Source organism: Scylla paramamosain, chromosome 29 (genome assembly GCF_035594125.1).
Source record: "Scylla paramamosain isolate STU-SP2022 chromosome 29, ASM3559412v1, whole genome shotgun sequence".
NCBI lineage: Eukaryota > Metazoa > Arthropoda > Malacostraca > Decapoda > Portunidae > Scylla > Scylla paramamosain.
The window spans coordinates 3,412,798-3,434,444 of NC_087179.1; the positions used below are offsets into that span (position 1 = coordinate 3,412,798).

At 37.6% G+C, this 21,647-nt stretch overlaps 1 protein-coding gene across 7 annotated transcripts in view; it reads right to left on the minus strand.

The window, feature by feature from the left end:
* Positions 1-21,647, minus strand: part of LOC135115178 (glycosaminoglycan xylosylkinase-like) — a 183,227-nt gene that overhangs the window by 50,427 nt on the left and 111,153 nt on the right. The window contains exon 9 of one of the 7 annotated variants that reach the window (XM_064031682.1): positions 20,946-21,375. The exons of the other annotated variants lie outside the window; for them this stretch is intronic. Coding sequence (XP_063887752.1) covers positions 21,219-21,375 — 157 coding nt within the window. The 3' untranslated portion in view covers positions 20,946-21,218. Of the gene's footprint in view, positions 1-20,945; positions 21,376-21,647 lie in introns of those variants that run through there. 7 annotated transcript variants of the gene reach the window in all.

The window sequence follows — 21,647 nt, forward strand, 5'->3', positions numbered from 1 at the left end:
GCCCTGACACACTACCCAGGTCAACACGTACTCTCCTGTATCCAAGCCAAAAAACCAGGGGTCATACCTACAAAGAATACTTAGAATAGTTAAGAACACTTAGCAGACAAAATTTTCAAATCTTATACTTAAGTATTAGTGGAATGCTTAAGTCCTACCTTCCAAAACACTTACTATGCCTAAGTACATTTAATGGACAACAAAGTTAAGTGTTGTTGACGAGGTATCTCAACTTGTTTTTCCAACACTTAAGTATTCACAATCAAGATGGATGTACCACAACAAGGAGAGAGGAGACAGAGGCCAAAGATTTATAAGCCTAGAAAAGACATTTTAAATGTGTATGAAGATGCTGAACTTGTAAAAAGGTACAGACTGGATCATGAGGGGATATTGCTGGTGTGCAATATGGTGAGAAATGCCATCACACCCAAGACCAACAGTTCTCCAACTGGAGAAAGGCAGTAAGTTTGGAAATGAAGGTGGCCACAACACTGTGGTATTTGGCTACTGGAAAAATGCAGCTCTGCAGTGGAGATGACCTTGGCTTATCCCAGCAAGTGATAGGGCAGACTATAAAAAATATAAAATTCCTAACCCTTCTAGGTGACATTCAGTGAAAACAAGCTGACTTCATGGCAACTGGCAGCCCCCATGGAGTGGTGGGAGCCACAGTTAGTACACATGTTAAGATAACAAAATATTACTACACAAGCATACACATATCAAGGGTATTTAATGTATTTCTTTAATCTTAATAGCTATATGTTTCGCTCTCTGCTTCTTTTCATATTGATATCCAGCACTTAAGTTCTCCCAAGAATACTTTGCTGAGTGAGTGCTCAGCATTTCTTAAAGTAGTACTTAAGTACCCTGCTCAGCTAAGTGCTTCTGAACAATACTTAAGTGTAAGTGGATCAAAATACTAAGTATTCTATGTGGATACAGCCCCAGACACCAAACCCAGGCAGAAACAGAGAGTAGGTGACCCCCATGTGCTAACGACACCCAGCAGGGGCAGCCAGCAGAGAGGTGATGCCTAAATACCCCCTGCAGGTGCTGTCAAGAGGGAGAGGAACCACATGATGGTACCAAGAATGACAAGGCCCACCAAGGATCATGAGAGACCACCAGGGGCACCTTGTGGACCTTCACTGAAGGTGTTGCCCCACTACCCCTTTGTCCTCACGTCACCAGTGAATCCATGTGGCCACCCCCTCTAGACCTCGACCTGCCTGAGGAACTGAATGGATCATCCATCCACACACTGCATAGATAAGCATTTCAGGATCCCAAAGTTTTTGTTATTTAGTTAGGTAGGTAATCCCACCTCAGGGTCTTCAGCCCTAGAGAGGGGGGCAAAATAGTTAGGAATCCTCCTTGCTTTGACTTCCATCTTGTCAGTGTTATAATAAAAATATTTATTTATTTGCTCTCTTTCATTTAAACCAATAACTAATTCTTTTTTTGGTCTACTTCAGTTTGCTCCAGTAAATTATATATTTTTCTGTATTTTATTATTTTTTTTAATATGCAACCAGGGAATCAGCACACATCAAATCTTTATTTTTGATTTTGATAGAGCATAACCAACAGGTTATGCCTATCAACAACATTTGCAAGGCTGGTGACAATGCAAAACAAATTGTAAGGAAGTGAAGAGTGTTAAATGTTTGTTGAAATGGACACACTGTGCACACTTACCTTCTCTTCTGATAAGGCCTGGCACCTAAACAGAGTTAGTTACCCACTAGCCTCTGCAGGTCCCCTAGCCAAGCTGTCCATTTGATCATGTTGCAAAGATGGCCAGAAGGCCACTATTAATATACATAAAATGCATGTGTATGGATTTGTGGGTCATATAATAGCAGCAGCAAGAAGAGTAGAGGAATGCCGCCAGCATCTGTGTCCTAAATTGTCATGTCTAGTTTGTGAATGAAGTGTGGTAGTGTTATTCTGAGTATACATGAGTGTATGAGTTAGCATAGAGCTTTACCTATATTAGCTAGGGAAGTGTATGGTGTGTGTGTGTGTGTGTGTGTGTGTGTGTGTGTGTGTGTGTGTGTGTGTGTGTGTGTGTGTGTGTGTGAGTGTGTGTGTATGTGTGTGTGTGTGTGTGTGTGTGTGTGCACGTGCATGTGTGCGTAAGTGTGTGTGTATTTACCTAGTTGTGGTTTACAGGAAGGAAATAATCTCATAGTATCCCGTCTCTATATTTCTCCAGTTTGGTCTTAAAAGCATGGACAACTACACCACTGACAAAGTCTTCACTGAGTTCATTCCATTTGTTCACACTTCTGTGAGGAAAACTATACTTTTTGATGTCTCTTACAGTTAACTTTCTTCAACTTCTTACTGTGTTCCCTTGTACTCTGTGTCTAAACTTATAAAACATTCTTTGTCCACATTTTCCATACCATTTATCATTCTATAGATTTTTATTAAATCCCCCTCTCTCTCTCTCTCTCTCTCTCTCTCTCTCTCTCTCTCTCTCTCTCTCTCTCTCTCTCTCTCTCTCTCTCTCTCTCTCTCTCTCTCTCTCTCCTATTTTCAAGGGTAGGAATTTTCAACATTAAGTCTTAATCTTTCTTCATATGTCAACTTGGTCAACTCTGGAGCCATCATAGTGACTGCTCTTTGTACTCATTCTAATTTCATAACATTCCTCTTTATATGAGGAGACCACACCACTGCCACTTATTCCAATCTTGGTCTTATCATAGAAATCAACAATTTTTTTATCATTCCTTCATCTAAATATGAGAATACCATTCTTATTCTTTTTAACAAATTCATCGTTTCTTCAGTAATTTTATCAATGTGTCTGTCTGGAGTCAAATTTTCAGTAACTGTTACTCCCAAATCCATTTCCTCTTTTGATTTCTGTAACTTCACACCATCCATCTCATTGTATTCTTGATATTGTATTCTTTTCTTACTCTTACCAAACTCCATTACTTTACATTTACTTAAATTGAATTTCATTTGCCAAGATTTACTCCATCTATTTATCTTATTTAAATCATCTTGTAGTACCATACAGTCATTTTCATTTTCTACCCTTCTCATCAGCTTAGCATGATATGCAAATAAGTCCATATAACTGTTTATTTCTTCATTTATGTCATTCACATATATTACAAACATTATCAGTCCCAACACTGACCCCTGTGGGAGGCCACTAGTTACTTTCAGCCAAGATGAATTTTGGTCTTGTATTACAGTTCTCATCTCTCTATCATCCAGATAATCCTCCATCCACTCCAGCAGTCTTCCTCCAATTTTTCCATAATTTTTTATCTTCCATAGCAATCTTCAGTGTGGTACTTTGTCAAATGCCTTCTTCAAGTCTAAGTGGACACCATCACACATTCGTCTCTCTCCCGCAGAATATCGAATACCCTTAAATAAAAGGACAATAAGTTCATAGAGCATGATCTTCCTCTCCTAAATCCAAATTGACAATTTACCAAAACATTATCTCATTCCAAGTGTTCCATCCATCTTTCCTTTATTGTTCTTTCGCATAGTTTTTCTACAACACTAGTCAAGGACACTGGTCTATAATTTAGTGGGTTTTCTTTATTTCCTCCTCTGAATACTGGTGTAATATTTGCTCTCTTCCAATCTTTTGGTACTCTTCCCTGTAATAGTGATGTCACCACTAGACTGAATTTTATCAGCTAGTTGTTCTCTACATTCTTTCAATATCCAGTTTGATACTCCATCTGGACCAGTTGCTTTATTTACATCAGGTTCTTCCATCATCGTAAGTATTTCCTCATAACTGACTGATACTGTACTTAGTATATTCCTCATCAGCTTATCCCTTCTAGCATCAAACTCCCCTTCCACAGTAAACACTGATCTGAAACTATTGTTCATAACCTCTGCCATGTCCTGTGCATCCTTATAGATTTTTCCTTCAACTTTCAATCTTGATACACCTTCCTTCTTCTTCATCTTCCAATTAATATGTCTAAAGAACAGTTAAGGTTCACTTATACACTTATCTATTATATCTCTTTCAGTGTTTCTTCTCTCCATTCTTATTATCACAATGTACTTGTTTCTAACATCAATATATTCCACCAATCTGCTCTCAGTTTTCCTCTTCTTCCATCTATTCCAAGCATTTAGCTTACAATTTCTAGCCTCTTTGCATTTTGTATTGAACCATTCTTTACCCTTTCTGCATCCTGCTCCTCCTTTAGGTACAAATTTCTCCACAGCAGAATTATATATCCTTATAAATTCATCCCATTTTTCCCGAACATCTTCTGCATCTTCAAAGTCTTTCCAGTCCATGGCAGCAAAGTACTTTCTTATTTTTTTCAAAGTTAGCTTTACTATATTTAAATCTTCTTACCTTATAATTTTCATCAATGATTACATTTTCATTTTTCAAATTAAACTCCACTGACACATGATCACTTTTACCTAGAGGGCTACCAAAGTGTATAGTTTCAATAATTTCCATGTCCTTAATAAACACTAAATCAAGTCTTGATGGTTTATCTCTTCCACTAAATCTGGTATCACAATCAACCCACTGAGTCATCAAGTTTTCCACTGCCCAGTTCAATAGTCTATTACTCCATAAGCTCTCACTTCCAGTAGTTGTCAATGTTTCCCAATTTATCTCCTTACAATCAAAATCACCAACAATAACTATATCACTACTTTCCATCACTATCTTTTCAAGACCTTTTAGCACATCTGCCAACATCTTTTCATGCTTCTTTTTGCCAAGTATTGGTCATAGATGGCACATACACTCCTACATAATTCATTATCCTTCCATTTCCACTTCTAATCATCACTTGCAAAATTTCAGACTTGCCTTCACTTTTTATTACCTTCTGCACTTTGACACACTTTTTAGTCAGAACTGTCACTCCACCTCCTCCCTTGTCACTTTCATTTTTCATCCATAAATCATATTTATCATCATCAATGTCAGGAGTTCCCCATTCATTTTTCCATTTGTCTCACATAATACAACAACATCCAGCGCAGTTCTGCTTAACAACTCATTTAATTTAATTTTAGCTGACATTAAGCCATTTACATTAGTATAACATACCTCACTTACTGTTTGATGTACCATTTCTTTATTCTCCTATCTCTTACTCTCCAGAAAAACTTTTCTTCTCCTACATGTGTGTGTGTGTGTGTGTGTGTGTGTGTGTGTTTACCTAGTTGTATTTATCTAGTTGTGACATACAGGAGAGGAGCTAAGCTCGTACTGTTCTGTCTCCATAACTGTTTTTATTCAACTTTTCCTTAAAGTCATGAATATTTGTAGCACACACCACTTTCCCTTCTTTCACTTCTTTATGTCCCTTCTGCAGGTGGTTACTTTTAGTTTTCTTCCATGTCCTCTTGTTTCTCTTTCATTCATTATAAAGAGATGTTCCCTATCTAGTTTTTCCATCCCACTCAGCAATCTGTACAATGCAATCAAATCATCTCTCTCTCATCTCTTTTCCAAGGTTGGGAGTTGCATTCTAGCTAGTCACTCCTCATATGACAAATCTTGCAATTCTGTTATCATCTTTGTTGCTGCTCTCTGTATTCCTGCCAACTTTATGTGCTTTTTTTTCATGTGGTGACCAAATTACCGCTGCGTATTCTAATCTTGGACGCATCATTGTGGTGATTATTTTCCTCATTATTTCTATGCCCAGATAAGCAAAGGCAACTCTAATGTTTCTTAGTAAGCTGAGAGTTTCACCTGTTATCTTGTTAATATGTTTTTCTGGTGATAAATTCTCTATGAAAATCACTCCCAGATCTTTTTCTCTTGTTGTCTTATTTATTGTTTCACTTCCCATCTTATAGTTATATCAACACCTTCTGTTACTTTTTCCAAATTCCATCTTTTTACACTTACCAGAGTTAAATTCCATTTACCATCTGTTGCTCCACTCCCACACCTTGTCTATATCTCTTTGTAATTCTTCACAATCTTCCATTCCCTTCACTCTTCTCATAAGTTTTGCATCATCAGCAAAAAGACTCACATAGCAGGATGCATTCTCCACCATATCATTTATATACACCACAAACATTATTGGTGCCAACACTGACCCATGGGAGACCCCGCTTAATACCGGGCTCCACACTAATGTCTGGTCCCTAATTACTGTTCGCATCTCTGTTTTTAAGGAAATCGTCCATCCATCTCAGCATTTTTCCATTTACATCACCTATCTTTTCCAGCTTCCACAACAGTCTATTATGTGGCACTTTATCAAAAGCTTTTCTTAAAACTAGATAAATACAGTCTGCCCAACCATCTCTCTCCTGCATGATATCAATTACTCCTGAATAATAGCATAATAAACTTGTGACACAAGATCTCCCTTTTTTTAAAGCCAAATTGATAAGTTGTGAGAATGTCCTTATCTTCCAAAAACTTAGTCCATTTGTTCTTTCATTTCACATGTTTTTGCAACCACACTCGTCAGTGAAACCAGTCTATAATTTAGTGGGTCTTGTGTGTCTCCTCCTTTAAATATGGGTACGATGTTTGCCCATTTCCAATCCTGAGGAACTATTCCTTCATTAATAGAGGTACATATGATGGTATGTAATTTATCACTAAGCTGGTTGCTGCATTCTTTTATTACCCATCCTGACACTCTATCCAGTCCTGTGGCCTCTCTCACTTCTAATGTTTTGATGATTTCATCAACTTCCTCTTTTGTTACTTGAAATTCCTTTATTTTTCCATTTTCAGGTGTGCACAATGGCCTTATAAATTCCTTTTCCTTTGTAAAAACTTCCTTAAAGCTCTTATTCATCACTTCTGCCATCTCTTTCGGGTCTTCATAAACCACTCCATCTACCATTAGCTATCCTATACTCACTTTGCTTTTCAGTTTACCATTCACATATCTATAGAAGAGTTTTTGCTCATGTTTATACCTTTCCATTATATCTTTTTCAAACTGTCTTTGTTCATTCCTCAGAATCTTCATGTAATCATTCCTTGCTTGTTTGTAATCATTCCACAGGTTAATTCTTTTACTTTTCCTCCATTTTTTCCATGTATCATCTTTCGTCCTTCTTGCTGCTTCGCATCTTTTATTAAACCACTCTTTTTTACCAGCTATTATTGTCTGCTTTTTTAGGCACAAACTTCTTTTCACCTTTATATATTTTAAGAAATTCATCCCACTTCTTTTGGACCCCTGTGGCCTTATGGAATCTATCCCATCTCTCCTCTTGAAAAAACTTCCTCATGTTATCAAAGTCTGCCTTACAGTAGTTTAATCTCCCAGCATGGTGTTCATTTCTTTGATTCTCTATTTCCTCATTTATATTGAATTATATGGTAGTGTGGTCACTTTTGGCTAACGGACACCCTATGTGAACATTCTCAGTTCCTTCTGGTTCCTTACTAAATATCAGATTTAGTCTTGATGTTTCTCTATCTTCTCCAAATTTTGTATCTCCTTTTATCCATTAAGTTAATATATTATCCATTGCCAACTGTAATAATTTATTTCCCTAAGATGATTCTGTTTGCTCTGTGTGCCACTGTTCCCAACACACCTCCTTAAAGTCACCCATCATGATCAATTTATCACCACTTAACACCTTCTCTGTCCAGTTCACTGTGTCTTTTATCATTATTTCATATTCATCATTTGACCAGGCATTGGTTTTTGGTGTTATGTACATCACTATGTATTGCATCTTTTTGCCTTGTGTATTTTCCATTCCAATTTTTATTGCCTCAGCTAATCCGTTGCCATATTCTATTTAAACCACCTTTAAGCTTTTCTTGACGAGAAACATCACTCCTCCTCCTTTCTTATAAGTTCTACTTCTTTTCCATAAATTGTATTGATTTTGCCTAATGTTCTTTACCTAACTTATCATATAATTCTATTTCTGTGAGGCCCATTATATTTGGAATTTTAATTCCCTTAATCCCGAGATGAGTTCATTAATGTTTGTATAAGCTACTTTCAAAATGCTCTTTTTTTTTCCTTAGCTTGTTTCCCTGTTCTCCCTCCTGTTCAACTTCCTCACTCTCATGCCTAACACCCTCCAATAGAATATCTCCTTCTGCTCTTCCAATCTCTCCTTGTTTTTGCTTTTACTTCCTCCCCCATTTTAATTAGCTCTTTTCTTTCCTTTTCATTTAAGTCTCTTTTCAGCCATATGTTTCTTGTTATCTCACCTTTTAGCCTTGAGTCCACGTATACTTTCTGCATTTACTATCTCCTCATCCAGACTGTTCCATACATCAATACTTCTACATGGGAAACTATACTTTTTGATGTCTCTTCTACAAGCACTCCTCTCCATCTCCAGGCCCCTGTCAGAGCCTCCTCAGCTTCCTTCTGCGATTTAAATTTTATTCTTATTCTGTGCCTTTACTGGTAAATTTCCCAACTCTGGTATTCTTCCACTTCATCAACCAGACATCTTCCCTCCTCTAGTACCTTTCCCATCACTTTGTTTACTATTTCTTTCAGCTCTTTCTCTCTTACTGCTTTGTTGATTTCCTTAATTTCCTTAACCACAAAGACAATTATACATTCCTTTTTGTCAAATGTCTCTCTTACAAAAGACTCATTTGTCTTGATAACATTTACCACCTTTTGCATTATTTTGGCCCCATTTAATTGTTCTTCTATCATTTTCTCGAAGTTTACTGCCTCTCCTTGTATAACCTCTTGCTCACTCATTTGTTTCTCCAACTTATCTACTTTTCTCTCAAACTTTACCTTATCTCCTTCTTGGAGCTTTTTCCATGCATCTTGCCTTTCAATTAATTGCACTACAATTTTGGCACTTCCTTCCACTTTCTTACTGCATTCTTTAATTTCTATCTCTAGAGTGTTGCACCGATTTCTTAGCTCTACGTTTCTGGCTCTCAATCCCTTCAGTTCTTTAATTTGGCTTACCTGGGTCTCTTCCATAACTCTGAATCTCTCCATCAATTTTTCCATGTCACTTTCCAGGGCCAACACTCTTCTTTGCCAAAGTTTTGTGCTAACCTCAGTGTCACCAGTACAAAACCCTGAGAAGTTGTTTTCTCCTGCTGCCGACTCATCGCTCAACATAAACAAGCCACTTTGGTTCGGCTCCAGTTTCCCCTTCTAATTTTCTTTCAACTCTACTTTTAGAATCACCTCTACCTTTTTCCTATTTCATTATGGAGACAGAAACAGTACTGCTCCAAACTCCCTATACCACAACTGGCTTATCTTGGTGATTGCAGAGCTGCTACCTGTGCATCCTTCCAGCTTGGCTGCTTGGGCATGTGTGTATTTACCTAGTTGTGCTTTATGGGAAAAGAGCTATGCTTGTGCTGTCCCATCTCCATATCTTTTAATATCCAACTTAGCCTTGAGTCCATGTATACTTTCTGCATTTACTATCTCCTCATCCAGACTGTTCCATACATCAGTACTTCTTCATGGGAAACTATACTTTTTGATGTCTCTTCTACAAGCACTCCTCTTCAGCCTCTTTCCATGTCCTCTAGTGTCCCATGTATCCCAGACCATTAAGTCGCTCCACTCCACCTCCTCTACTCCCTCATATGCTTTATATATCGCAATCAAGTCTCCCCTTTCTCTCCTCTTTTCCAACGTTGGTAGATGTATCCTTGCCAATCTCTCTTCATATGACAAGTCCCTGATATGTGGTACCATCTTTGTAGCTGCTCTCTGAACTCTCTCCAACTTCCTTATATCTTTTCTTGTATAGCGACCACACTACTGCTGCATATTCTAGTCTAGGTCTTATCAGTGCCACGATCATCCTCCTGACCATCTCTTCAACCATAGATGCAAAGACCTGCCTTATTCTTCTCAACAAGTTATAGGTTTCTCCTGTAATTTTGCTAATGTGTCTCTCCAGGGTCAGGTTCCCAGTCACTGTAACACCAAGATCCTTTTCCTCTCCTGCTCCACTCAACCTTACACCATTCAACACATAATTTCCTTTTATTCTTCTTGTACTTTTCCAAATTCTATTACTTTACACTTCTTTAAATTAAATTCCATTTCCCATCTATAACTCCACTCTGATATCTTGTTTAGGTCTTCTTGTAACATTCCACAGTCCTCTGCATTCTCAACTTTCTTCAGCAACTTTGCATCATCCGCAAAAAGGCTCATGTAGCTGTTCACACTCTCCGTCATTTATATAAACTGCAAACATGATTGGTGTAAATACTGAGCCTAGGGGTACTCCACTTATGACTTCCCTCCATGATGATTTTTGATTTTTTACCATCATTCTCATTTCTCTGTCAAGAAATTTTCCATCCATCTCAGCAGGCCTCCCCTTAGCCCACCATTATGCTTCAACTTCCACAACAATTTCCTGTGTGGCCTTCTTCAGGTCTAAATAAACACAATCAGCCCATCCATCTCTTTCTTGCATTATATCCACCACTCTAGAATAAAAACTCAGTAAGTTTGTAACACACGAACTCCCTCTCCTAAATCCAAATTGTTGCTTTATTATCACTTCATTCCCTTCTAGGTACTGCATCCATTTATCCTTCACCAATCTTTTACATATTTTGCACACCACACTTGTTAGAGACACAGGTCTATAGTTTAAGGGCTCCTCTTTACTACCACCTTTATAGATTGGCACTTTGTTGGTTCTTCCATTCAATTGGGACTCTACTTTCAATTAGGGATCTCTCAATAATATTATGTATTACCCATGTCAACTGCTGATTGCACTCTTTTAGTATCCATCCTGACACTCCATCAGGTCCAGGGGCCATTCTAACATCTAGTCCCTCCATCTGTTTCTGGACATCCTCTTCAGTCACTTGGATTTCCCCCAGACCCATTTCCTCACTCATCTCACTCTGCCACACAAATGTTCTCTCTTTTGTGAATACTGACTGAAAACTCCTGTTCATTATTTCTGCCAATTCAGCCAGATCCTCACACATTTGACCATTCACCTTCAATCTGCTTATTCCTTCTCTATTTTTCATTTTGCTGTTCACATATCTGAAGAATAGTTTTGGTTCCTCTTTGCATTTGTCCATAACATTTTTCTCATAATTTTTATTTCCTTCTCTAATAACCCTTACATATTCATTTCTTGTAGTTGTGTAGTTTTGCCATAGCTCCTGCATATTTTTCCTCTGCCATCTATTCCATGCCATTTCCCTCTCCTCCCTAGCTATTTCATATCTTCTATTATACCAGTCATTGTTATATCTTCTCTTTGTCTCTACTTTTGGTACATATCTTTTCACTCCCTCTTCATAAATATTGATGAAACCTTCCACTTCTTTTGCACATTACTTGCTGTGATAAGTGTACTCCAGTCCGCTTCACCAAAGTATCTCCTCATTTGTTCAAACTTTGACTTACCATAATTGAATCTTTCACTTTTATAATCTTCATATCTACTTTCCTCTCTTTTTTATTTAATACAAAACCTTATCATGACATGGTCGCTTTTTCCTAGTGGACAACTATAGTTCATGTCTTCTATAATATCTGCTTCTTTTGATAATACCAAATCAAGTCTCGATGGCTCCTCTCCTCCTCTGTATCTAGTGTTTTCCTCAACCCACTGTGTCTTAATATTGTTCATTGCCAGTTTCAGAACCTTATCTCCCCATGAGTCTTCTCCATCTCTTGTGTTCCACTCCTCCCAATTTATCTCTTTATAATTAAAATCTCCCATTATAACAATTTTGTTGTTTTCTTTAATTTTCTTTACAAGCAATTCTTTTGTCTCACTCAGCAACTGTTCATGCTCTTGTCTATTCCAGACCTTTGTTTTTGGTAGGACATACACCACTGTGACATATTGTCTTCCTCTTCTTCCATTTATTAGTTGTAAGTTTACGCCTTCCACCAACCCTCCTGCCTTTTCCACACTCTTCACCCTGATGCCCTTTTTAACAAGCTTCATCACTCCACCTCCACCTTTTCCACATCTGTTTCTTATCCACATATTGTACTTTCCCCCTCCTAAATTTGGTGTCTCTGAATTTAGTTTCTACCATTGCCATGATGTCTGGTTCATTTGCTTTTATAAATTCATTCACTTCATCCACCACTGAAACTAAACCATCCACACTAGTGTATGCCACTGTCCACTGTCCCTCTCTTACAGCTGTGCCTCTGCACCCCTCACTCTTCACATGTACCATCCTTAGGTCCATTACTCTCCAGAAAAAAGTTCCCTTTCCTCTTGTGTTCTCTGTTCATTCCTTTCTTTTCCTTCACTTCTCAATTCATTAACTTTCTTCCTTTCTTCCTCATTCATTTCTCTTCTAATCCAGACTTGTTTAAACTTGTTACTTTTGGCTAGCTTCCACACATTTGCCAATGTTTCTTCAGCTGCTGTTTGGGATTTTAGTTTAATTTTCAATGGTCAACTTTTTCCTTGATCATATTTTCCAATCCTGTACACCTCCTATTTCATCTTCCAACTTTGTATCCCCTTCGTTTATCACACTCAGTACTAATCGAGCTGTTTTTCTTTGTTCTGCTTCTCTTTTATACCAATTTTTTATCTCACTTTCTTCCAGGCCAAAGATCATTACACTCTTCTTTTTATCTACAGTGTCTCTTACCAGGTTTTCCTTTTCCTTTATTACCTTTATAACCTCTTTTGTCAAGCCTTCTTTACTCCTCTGGTCCTTCACTACTTATGTATAACTCACTTTTTTCTCCAACTCCTCGCACTTATTTACGGATCTTTCTGCCATTTCCTTAACTTGTTTTCGCTTTTCTTAATTTATCCCTGTTTTTGTCTGACTTCAATCTTTTTCATCCTTTCCTCCAGCATGTTCATTTGTATTTCTCTAGCCTTCATCGTTTTATCCATCATTCCCATTTTCATTTCCAGCATTCTAATTTGGTTTTCCTTAACATGTATCTCTTTCTGCAGCACTTTCTCTTCATTTTCTAATTCCTTTCTTAGTGTATTGTTTTCTTGTTCCAACCTCCCATTTCTTACTTCTAGGTCTCTTACCTTCTCCCATATCTCTTCAACCTTCACCTCTAGCATGGTTAATTTCCTTGCGTTCAGTTTCTCCTGCAACTGGCCATCATCCTCTGCAAATCCACTAAAATCCAACTCCTCTTCCTGTGGGTGTCCTACTGGCTGCCATGATCAGCTGTCCAATGTAAACAAACCTTTCAGCTCTTGTTACAGACGCCAAAAAGTATAGTATCCCACCTCTTTTGAATTACTTCCTTTCCTTTCAAATTTCTTACAAAATTTAACTTGGGACAGCAATGGGTCATAAAACTTTCAACCAGTACAACAACTAGGTAGTATCCCTGTCGTTCAGGAGCTCCTGTTCTACGTCCGTTCACTAAGTGTGTGTGTGTGTGTGTGTGTGTGTGTGTGTGTGTGTGTGTGTGTGTGAATTAATGTGTGTTATAAACACACATTAATTTAAAAAGTATATGAGACTTACCATAGGTCAGTTGAAGTATGCTTGTAATTTTACAAAGCAAATCAACTCTGCTGGGAGTAGCTTTCATATGCCCTCCTCTCCCCCCCTTTTTTTTTTTTTTTTTTTCTTTTGGCATTTTGTTATGGTGATTACAGGCATAGATTTTGAATCATGTGTGTGATTGTGGTCTTTAAAGTCTGGTGTTGTGGCACAGTGCAGCTCATCTCATGTGAAAGCTCCTGCCAACAGAGGTGATTTGCTTCATAAAATTACATTCAACTGACCTACGGTAAGTCTCATATACTTTTTAAAATTAATGTGTGTTTATAAATTATGTATTAGCAACACTGGAGGTATGAGTGTAGATGTTGCAAGCATAGCAGGCAAGAGGTTTTTGTTTATGTAAGAGACAGGGATGGGATATTTGTATTCAGTATTCGTATTCAAATACAGTATTCAGGTGTATTCATATTCGTAATCGAATACTTGTCATCTGACATCAAAGTATTGGCATTCATATTTAAATACTTGGGAAAAAGTATTCATATTCTTTGAATAATATGTGAATAAACTTAAATCCATCATCAGAAATAATAGTTATTGTTTCTTCCAAGTTACAAATCTTCATTCCGACTTTGTCCGACTTGTATGATACAGGTTTAATATATATATATATATATATATATATATATATATATATATATATATATATATATATATATATATATATATATATATATATATATATATATATATATATATATATATATATATATAAAGTGAGATCTACAGCAGGATACTAGAAAAGACTTGGCTATTATAATATGATATGGGTATTTTGTTGTTTCTTTCAGTAAAGCTTAGATATATATTTGAAAATTTTGAAAAACAAATGTGTCTAAGTGTGATAAACATGTACTGGCATCAGTTATAAGTTTGACGTCATTTTACTAGTGAATAATTTTAGTACCATTTTAGGCTCATTGCCAAGATACCTACATGAAAAAAATTATTTTCAACAAAAAAGTATTCATGAATGCATTCACAAATACTCTCATGAAGTATTCGTATTTGTATTTGAATTATCAACATTTCAGTGTATTCATATTTGTATAAATATAAGGCATTCACATTCATATTCAAATACACAGTCCTTGTATTCACCCCATCCCTGGTAAGGGTCACTAACACAAAAAAAAAAAAAATCCACTGAGGTGCCAGTCCCAAAAGAGATGTCAAGAAAATCATTGAAAATTGAAGAATAAGTCTTGAAACCTCCCTCTTGAAAGAGTTCAAGTCATGGGAAGAAGGAAATACAGAAGCAAGAAGGGAGTTCCAGAGTTTACCAGGGAAAGATATAAATAACTGAGACAAGTTAACTCTTGCAATAGAGAGGTGGACAGAATAGGGATGAGAGAAAGAAGAAAGTCTTGTGCAGTGAGACCACGAGAGGAGGGGAGGTGTGCAGTTATTAAGATCAGAAGAGCAGTTAGTGTAAAAATAACAGTAGAAGATAGCAAGAGATGCAACATTGTGTGGAACCCCATACATGTGCAGCATACTCCATACATGGACGGATAAGGCCCCTGTACAGAGTTAGCGGCTGGGGGAGTAAGAAAAACTGGTGGAGACAACTCAGAATGCCTAACTTAATAGCAGCTGTTTTAGCTAGACATGAGATGTGAAATTTCCAGTTTAGATCATAAATAAAGGACAGACCAAGGATGTTCAGTGTAGAAGAGGAAGACAGTTGAGTGTCACTGAAGAAGAGAGAACAGTTATCTGGAAGGTTATGTCAAGTTGATGGATGGAGGAATTGAATTTTTGAGTGCTGAACAATACTAAGTTTGCTCTGCACAAATCAGAAATTTCAGAGAGATCAAAAGTCAGGCATTCTATGGCTTCCCTGTGTGAATTGTTTACTTCCTGAAGGCTTACACGTCTATGAAAAGATGTGGAAAAGTGCAGGGTGGTATCATCAGCATAGGAGTGGATAGAACAAGAAGATTGTTGATTAATACTAGGAAGAGAGTGGGTGACAACAGTATCCTGAGGAACACCACTGTTAATAGATTTAGGAGATGAACAGTGACCATCTACCACAGCAGCAATAGAATGGTCAGAGAGGAAACTTGAGATGAAGTTATAGAGAGAAGGATAGAAGCTGTTGGAAGGCAGTTTGGAAATCAAAGCTTTGTGCCAGACTCTATCAAAAGCTTTTGATATGCCTAAGGCAACAGCAAAAGTTTCACCAAAATCTCTAAAAGAGGATAACCAAGACAGTAAGGAAAGATAGAAATCACCAGTAGAGCGGCCTTGATGGAAATCATACTGGTGATCGGATAGAAGGTTGTGAAGTGAATCTTCCTATTGAGGATAGATTAAAAAAAACTTTAGAGAGGCAGAAAACCAAAGCAATAGGATGGTAGTTTGTGGGACTAGAAGTCACCCTTTTTAGGAACAGGCTGAATGCAGGCAAACTTCCAGCAAAAAGGAAAGGCAGATGTTGACAGACAGAGTTGGAAGAGTTTGACTAGGCTAATTGCAAGCATGGAGGCACAGTTTCAGAGAACAATAGGAGGGACCCCATCAGGTCCATAAGCATTATGAGGGTTAATGGTAGTGAGGGTATGGAAAACATCACTGCAAAGAATCTTAATGAGTAGCATGAAGTAGTCAGAGGGTGGAGAAGAGGGAGGAACAAACCCTGAATCATCTAAGGTAGAGTTTTTAGCTAAGGCTTGAATGAAGAGTTCAGCTTTAGAAATAGATACGATGGCAGTGATGCCATCATGTTGAAATAAAGGAGGGAAAGATGAAGAAGCAATGTTACTGGAGATGTTTTTGGCTAGGGGCCAGAAATCTTGAGGGGAGTTAGACCGTGAAAGATTTTGACACTTTCTATTAATGAAGGAGTTTTTGGCTAGTTGGAGAACAGACTTGTCTTGATTCCAGGAAGAGATGTAAAATGCATGAGATTCTGGTGATGGAAAGCTCAAGTACATTTTGTGGGCCACCTCTCTATCATGTATAGCACGAGAACAGGCTGTGTTAAACCAAGGTTTGGAAGGTTTAGGTTGAGAGAAAGAGTGAAGAATGTACATCTCCATGCCAGACACTATCATGTCAGAGGTGGGTCTCTGACATGGAAGCAGTAGTCGTTCCAAAGAAGATCAGAATAATACTTCCTCAGGTCCCCTCAATTAGCAGAGGCAAAATGCCAGAGGCATCTCTGCATTAGGGAATACTGAGGAGGGATTGGAGCAATATGACAAGATAAAGATATGAGGTTATGAATGGAGGAGCCCAACAGCGAAGATTGGGTTGACAGCATCAACAGAAGGATTAGAGGTCAGGAAAAGATCAAGAATGTTGGGCATATCTCCAAAATGGTCAGGAATACGAGTAGGGTGTCGCACCAGTTGCTCTAGGTCATGGAGAATAGCAAAGTTAAAGGCTAGTTCACCAGGATGGTCAGTGAAGGAAGAGGAAAGCCAAAAATGGTGATGAACACTGAAGTCTTCAAGAATGGAGATCGCCACAAAAGGGAAGAGAGTCAGAATGTGCTCCACTTCGGAAGTTAAGAAGTAAAAGAATTTCTTATAGTCAGAAGAGTTAAGTGAGAGATATAAAGCTCAGATAAATTAGTTTGAGAGTGACTCTGTAGTTGTAGCCAGATGGTGAAAAATTCAGAAGATTCAAGAGCATGGGCACAATAGCAGGTTAAGTCATTGTGCATATAGACACAACATCCAGCTTTGGACTGAAAATGATAAAAGAAAGTAGGTGGGAACAGAAAAGGGGCTACTGTCAGTTGTCTCAGACACCTGTGTTTCACTGAGGAAAAGATGAGATTTAGTAGAGGTGAGGTGGTTATGTACAGATTGAAAATTAGATCTAAGGCTGTGAATGTTATAGAAGTTCACGAAGAGAAGGTTGAGGGGGGGGGTGTCAAGATACTTAGTGTCAATACCAGGAGAGCAGTTCAAGCTGGGGACATTTGTGGCCCCCTCCCTAGATGAGGACTCTTAGGCTGGTGTAGGAGCTGCCATATTTAATTTTTAATTTTGAGTGAAGAGTGTGTGTGTAATTAGGTGCATGTAGTTCTGTGTGAGGGAAGAGAGTGGTCTTTAGAGGGCAGGCTGTGACTGCCTCCTTGTGTTGTAAGACACAAAGAGAAATGTTCAGAGAGGTCACAGCTGGATTATTGATTAGTTTACAGCATCCCTTGATCCAATGCTTCAGACCTCACTGGGGGTAATTATTGTTTTGGCAAGTATCGACTGCCTCCTCTTCCTAATCTGCTCATGACCACCAAACAAGAAGGAGTCTGTCTTGTAACCCTGGACTGGAAGGAAGTGTGTAATAAACCGGAAAAGGATTTGCTGTAATTTTCCCTGCCACCACCCGCCTTTGCCTGTCCATGAGTTTTGTATGAGCTGAGTGAACCCATGAGACTCCTAGACACTGAACTATGACTTAAAAATAAGCTACAGTGATATTGGCTGATGTTCTTGACAAGAAGTGGATGCAGCAATGGGTACTTAGTGCAGCAACAGTGGCAGAGTGAATTGGGCAGATAAGATCCACCCGGTTCTGTAACAATGATGGCTCAACTTGTCCTAAAGATTCCTCAGATTTTCTCTAGATTTATTTCTGCAACATCCAGGTTGTCCTGATGATTCCTCCAACCTTCTCTATATTTATTTCTGCAGCAATTTTCAGTTTGTGGAATAATGATTTTATTTACTCTTGTGCCCACACTTTTTAAATTTTCTAAATATTCAGCCACCACTGTAACACTTCAAAGTCATCCATTGTCTTATTATATTTATCTGTGCTGTGTATTTCTCATGTAACTCCTCAAACAATGTAAAACACTTTGAATATCTGACCTACTGCAGACCATATTCTAATTAATTTTTCTTCCTATCTGAGATCTCCAAACTTGTAGGTTTCAGTGTTCACCACCACTTTTGGCTTTCAACTTTCACAAGTCCACCTGGTAAACAAGTTCCAACTTCGCTTTAGTACATGACTAAGAGCAATTAGTACAATAGCCCCTTAACATTTATGGAATTAAGTACCAGAGTTCTGTGGATGCAGAAAATTCATGCAATTCTTCTACAAGAATATTCCCCAATCCCATTTCCTCTTAAAAATAAATAAAGGTAAGGTCTAGGTGAATATTATTTAGGGATTGTGAGAGTAGTGTCTGGTTTTGCTAGTAGTCCACCCATCTCACTTGTTCCTGCCATACATGTGCTGTTTTTTTTTTGTGGTACAATTTACATTACTCAACTCTTCCATCCACAGTAACTGATGATCCCAATTACCTAAAACAATTCACCTTTTCCAGCTGTTCTCCATTTAATCTTACATTCATCCCATCCCTTCTAAGCATTTTCCTATTTTACTTTAATATTTTTACTTTAATATATTTCATACAGGGACTGCCGTATGTATGCCTGATGGCCTCCCTTATTTTCCTGTGTTCTTATGTTCAGCTTCCCCCCGCAAAAACACCCAAACTCTTCCATCAGCCTTTTTAACTTCCTCTCTGAGTTAGCCCAAAGTTGTATCATCAGCAAACAGTAGCTGACTCAGATCCCATACCCTTTCCTCCCCAAGATGAAACTTAGGCCTCTGCATAAAGGCTTCATATTTACTTCCTTCAGTACAACATCCATATGCAAGTTGAACAGTCATGGTGACATTATACGACCATGACACAAACCTACTCTGACTGTGAAAGAACTCACACCATCACCTACTCTCAAACATGCTCTACTGTTTACAAAGAAACTCTTTACTCAAGCAACTTGTCTCCATTTCTATATACTTTCAGAACATCCCACACTCGTTTCCTCTTAATCCTATCACACTTTCTCCAAGTTAAAGAGCATCAAAAAGACTTCCTTCCCTTTCCCAAAATACTTTTCACACAACTACTTTACAGCAAAAATCTAGTCTACACAGCCTCTTCCCTTTCTAAAACCTCCTGCTATGGAAACATTTTTCCACATGTGTTTGTGAGGGGAAAAGGCATGCAGTTAGCAGGTTCAAGAGAGCAGTAGTCATGAAAATAATGGTAGAAAACAGCAAAAAGTGAAGCAATGTGGTAGAGTGTGAGATTAAAGATAGTAAGTTAAAGGATGGGAGTTTAAGATGTGAATAGCTTTTACCTCCATTTTGCTTAGTAAGAACATGTTAGTGGGAGTCATCTTATAAATGGGAGATGTACTCCATTTAAAGATGGATGAACTGCATGTATAGAGTTAGCATCTGGGAGAGAAAGAATTGGTAGAGAGAAGACAAAATACCTGACTTTATGAAAGCTATCTAAGTAAGTATGTACACAGTATGTACAATGTTCAGTGTAAGGAAGATTAAAATGATTAAGTGTTACTGAAGAAGAAGGAATAGTTTACTGTAAAGGGGTGCTGAGTTGATAATGAAAGAACTGAGTCTTATGGGACTGAGAAACACAAGATTCACTCTTATTTCATTCAAATATTAAAAAAAAAAAAAAATCAGAAGTTTGCCACTGCCAATTAAGTCACACTAAGAAATGCAGGGTAGGGTTATCAGGGTAGGAGTAGAAAGGGCAAAAGGTTTTGCTTACAAAATTAATGAACAATAAAATAAGACTGAGTGATAGGACAGAGTCCATTGCAACACCACTATTAAGAGGGTATGACCAAGATTCAGTAAGAAATGCTAAAATATGGCTGGTGGATCATTCTTTTACAAAATCCATACTGACATCAGAAAGAACACTGTAAGTGGAAGAGGTATACAGTTAGCAGGTTCAAGAGAGCAGTGGTCATGAACATAAGGGCAGAAAATAAAAAAAATAAATAAATGTGGCAGAATGTGAGATATTTAAGTCTTCCTGTTGAAGATAAACTTAAAACCTCTAGAAAGAAATAAAGCCATAGGTTAGTACAGTACAATGATACTTCATGTTATGAGTACCTCTGGTAATGAATAAAAGATACGTGACAAAGATGAGCCAGGTGTGCAGTGAGCAGGACAAAGATGAAACCAGTCTTGTATTTTAAAAAATGCTCTGGGTTATTAACAAAGACTTAACCAGCTGTTTGAATAGGCAGAAGACCAGCCTTTGTGTTCCACCAGTTGCAGGCAATACAGAAAAAGATGCTTGCTCTCACTCTTTGTCAGCACTGTGCTCTTGTAGAGGAAACAGTCGTGCTGTTACAACCTCATTCATTTGTGCTCTTCAGTACATTCCTTGTGTTTTTATGTAAAGTCCACTTTATATACATAAGCCACTGTGTCACCTGAGAACAGCTAGCTGTTAAGGATGATGCCAGTAAGAAGAGGAAGAACATAAGTACCAAACAAATTAAGGTGCACCAACACACTGAACACTTTTCAGTAATTAAGGTGCACCAGCACACTGAACACTTTTCAGTAATGTTAAAAAGGAGATCATAGAAAAAAAAAAAAGCGAGATCATGGCACATATGCTGTTGAGCTGGCAAGGATATACAGCTGCTTGATTTGTCTTTATTCTTTACTTTATTTCACTTAACTGTTTTTTGTCATTTAGCATTGTGATTTGTTAAGAAATTATTTTTACTCTACACAAAATACCAAATTAATTGATTTTTATATTAATATTTTTGCAATGTGGAATGGATTAATGATATTTTCATTATTCTTGATGGTAAAATTTGTTTCAGATTACTAAATCTTAGATTATGAATGGCCTTCTGGAATAAATTAAATATGCAACCTGAGGTACCACTAATTTGAAAGATTTGAATGGTTACCATTCTTTGTAACAAGCTGAATACAGACAAACTTCTAACAAGAAGCAAAGATAAGTATTGATAGACAAAGCTGAAAAAGTATGATCTGGCAAACTGTGAGCAAATACAGTTGCAGAGAAAAACAGGAGGAACTCCATCAGCACCATAAGCAATCTGAAAGTCAACAATAAAAAGGGCATAAAATACATCACTATAAAGAATTCCAATAATAACCATATCATAGTTAAAGGATGGAGATGTAGAAAGAAAGACCAGAATCATGTGGTATTGAATCACTAATAAACATATGAGCAATAAGTTCAGATTTAATGACAGAGAGGAGTTCGTAATTGTACCATCTAAATGAAACAATAAAAGAAAGGATGAAGAAGAAAGTTATTGAATTTATTTTCTGGTTAAGTGCCAGATGTTACTGGGAGAAAATG